We start from the raw sequence: 3481 nt of genomic DNA on the forward strand, positions 1-3481 counted from the left end.
GCAAAATAGAGCAGCAAAAAAATACAACCTGTAAAACAGCAAGCAAAACATATGAAAAAGAATTGCAATAGAGAAAATAAATCAATTGAGAATATACAAGATACCCAAGAACCCTAATTTATCAATCAGCTTAGTTAGGGTTTTGAAATTACCTCGTGTTTTTTTTTTAATTAGCATAACAGAGAACTGGGTAGACATATCTAGCATCAATCTCAGTCATTGATGACCAGCGCCTTCGTGAGTACCACATCTGACACCTCCCCCAACCGCATTTGTATCGCCTTCCCGAACAGCCCTGCTCCTACTCTTTGACTCTCTTCGTCTTCATATATGTGATATCTCTGATTCAGTCAATCGAACACACACAATATGTGTGATGTTTGTTTCTCCCTATCGCAGAGATAACACATACACGCATATCTTTATTTGTTTCTCTTTGTTTTGGCCTCTCTTGATCGTTCTATAGGGATAGATTTAGGGAAGCGGGGTTTTTAATTTTTTTTTTGGTGATTTTCGTTTACGAAGGAGGGAACACCGAAATATTTTAAAAATATCGGAGGGAATATCAAAATTTATAAAAATTGATCTATCTTAAATTTAGCAAAAAATTTTAATAAATAAAGTTTTTTATTATATAATTTTTATTTTATAATATTTATTTTTATTTTTTATCTTATAATTAATAACTTTTTAATATAATCATTATTTTAAAACTTATATATCTATTAATATTTATAAATTCTGAATGATAATATAAATATTTTTATTTTTCCTACTCATGGTAGTTGCTTATGCTGTCCATGGATGACATATGGGTCATTGGTCAACATGGTAGTTGCTTATGGATGACATATGGATGACATATGGGTCATTGGTGAACATGGTAGTTGCTTATGGATGACATATGGGTCATTGGTCAACATGGTAGTTGCTTATGGATGACATATGGATGACATATGGGTCATTGGTCAACATGGTAGTTGCTTATGGATGACATATGGGTCATTGGTCAACATGGTAGTTGCTTATGGTGTCCATGGATGACATATAGGTCATTGGTCAACATGGTAGTTGCTTATGGATGACATATGGGTCATTGGTCAACATGGTAGTTGCTTATGGTGTCCATGGATGACATATGGGTCATTGGTCAACATGGTAGTTGCTTATGGATGACATATGAGTCATTGGTCAACATGGTAGTTGCTTATGGATGACATATGTCTCTCTATATTAAATTAATAATTTTATTTAACTTTCTCTTTTTAAATTTAAACTGTTAATTTAGTTACAAAACTGCCCGTAGGTATTTACAAAAATACGCTAACCATTTACGTAGTAATCTTTGTTAATGACTTCAAGGGCAATTATGTCAATTCACAGTCTACATATTTAGGCGCCATAATTTGTAGTCAGAGTCATGCCGTCGATTCAATTTATCGGCGATTGATCATCTACATTCCATCCGTAACAGTCAAAATTCCAGCACGTTGATCAATAAACCCTAAACTCGTTGTTGTTATCTAATTTGAATACATTCGACGCAGTTCAACATAATGGCAGCGAGTTGTTCATCAGAAAGAATGAAAATAAGACAACGAGGAACAAGAATTACTGCTCTGCCATCGCACTTGATTGAAAAAATAGTGCTTACGGTTGGAGGAAATTCACCAATCGATGCTTTTAAGTGCCAGTTAGTGTAAGTATGATGTGTATTACTTATATTATACTTATATACATATTTAATTTAGTGGTTAATAGATTAACTTTGTTGATTTGTGTGAATTACAGTTGCAAACTCTTTAGAGATTCTGTAACATCAGACGCAATATATAAAATCATAGACACAAATCGACTACGGTTTCGTCGTCCCTTTAGTATTCGACAGTATGAAGTCATAAGCAGATGTAGAATGTTGAACAACCCACACGTACTCTTCAACGATGGAATGGTAATTTTTTTAAGCAATCAGATAATTGCGAATTCAATTAGTTTTCTATATTTGTATTTTTAAAATTGTATGATTACTTATTTGTATGTCAGGCGAAGTATTTTACGTTAGGGAAGAAATAGCAGGGAAACAGTTGCTTCAAAATGCAGCCGATCAGGGGCAGTTGGATGCGATCTTCGTTCTGGGAATGATGTTGATGGCCGAAGGCATTGAAAGGAAGCAAGAAGCTCTGATCATGTTAAATAATGCCTACGTTAATACTAGAAGAAGTTGGAATCTAAGGCATACCTATAACAAGGTTCAAAACCACTTGGTAACGAAGTCAAAGCAGATAACAATCCATGGCTTACATAGAAGTTGTGCAAAGCATCCTTCTGTGAGCAGTTATGTAGTAGCTTTTATGAATCAATACAGTTGGTTGTTGAATTGTGAAATTTGTTTGTGGGATGCAGTTTTTGTGAAGTTTTCTAGGATGTTTGACATTAGTTTAGAGTAGTTATATATATAAGATAGTTGTTTGATTCACACAATTAGTGATGCATATTGTATGTGTATTTTGGTGTTACTTTTGATATGTATGTATATATATGTTACTTTTGATATGTATGTTATTTTTGTCTTTTCCATTTTACTAACCAAAAGTTCATTGTGACCTATTTGGTTAGATTTCAAGTGCAATTTGGTCTATTTGCATTTTATAAAGTGAAGGCGGCATTTTTGTTATGGAAAGAAAAAAATTTGTTTAATCAAGTCGTTATTAAGGAAAATGGTATATATATAGAATTTATATTTTAAGTAGATCTATATTTATATTTATTATGATTGTTATTTAAATTTATAATTACCCGTATACTACATGGGTTTTAACATGTTATTCAATAATATCGACCCAATAATATGACCTAGTATCCATCCAACACATTGAAATATAGGGTTGTCGAAGGTTCCGTAATCGATACACACTCTGTTTGAATATGTGTTCTGCAAGTGTCGATCTCAATTAAAGCATTCTACTAATATTCTAAGCTATTATCCAATTACAAAAGTTGTTCGACCATTCAAATTAGAAAACTTTGAAGATTTGTTCATCATTCGGTCATTAGCTTAGTGAAACGAGTCGTTGTGAAGGTACCTTTGTGATGTTTGTATGATAACTATATATTTAATTCAAATGTCATATATGAATTAAAATCAATGTTAATGAACTTACAATTAATATTGTGTTATTTACATTTATACTTTACAGATTTAAGACAATGAACAATCCAAGTAGAAAGTGAATGTATGAAAGAAAAGATAGTAGTAGTTGTATATCACATGTTTTTCTACAAGGAGTGAAAAAATTTATAGATTTTGCTACCAGTCAACATAGGTTCATGGACGAAGATAAAATTAAATGCCCATGCATAAAATGTCGTAACATACCATATAGAGAAGTTGATACTGTTAAGACTCATTTGTACAAGGTTGGTTTTGTTGAGGAATATTGGTGTTGGGATAAACATGGGGAAAAATCAATTGATGATGACA

General features: G+C 32.3%; 1 protein-coding gene across 1 annotated transcript; it reads left to right on the forward strand.

Moving 5' to 3' along the window:
- Nucleotides 1-1556: 1556 nt before the first annotated feature.
- On the forward strand, nt 1557-3231 carry LOC145127015 (uncharacterized). Its single transcript, XM_079062270.1, has 4 exons — nt 1557-1699; nt 1792-1907; nt 2044-2188; nt 3198-3231. The coding sequence occupies exons 1-4, from the start codon at nt 1557-1559 to the stop codon at nt 3229-3231; spliced, it is 438 nt and encodes a 145-aa protein (XP_078918396.1).
- The last annotated feature ends 250 nt before the right edge of the window (nt 3232-3481 follow it).

Source organism: Lactuca virosa, chromosome 7 (genome assembly GCF_052849685.1).
Source record: "Lactuca virosa cultivar CGN04683 chromosome 7, Lactuca_virosa_CGN04683_v6, whole genome shotgun sequence".
Taxonomy (NCBI): Eukaryota; Viridiplantae; Streptophyta; class Magnoliopsida; order Asterales; family Asteraceae; genus Lactuca; species Lactuca virosa.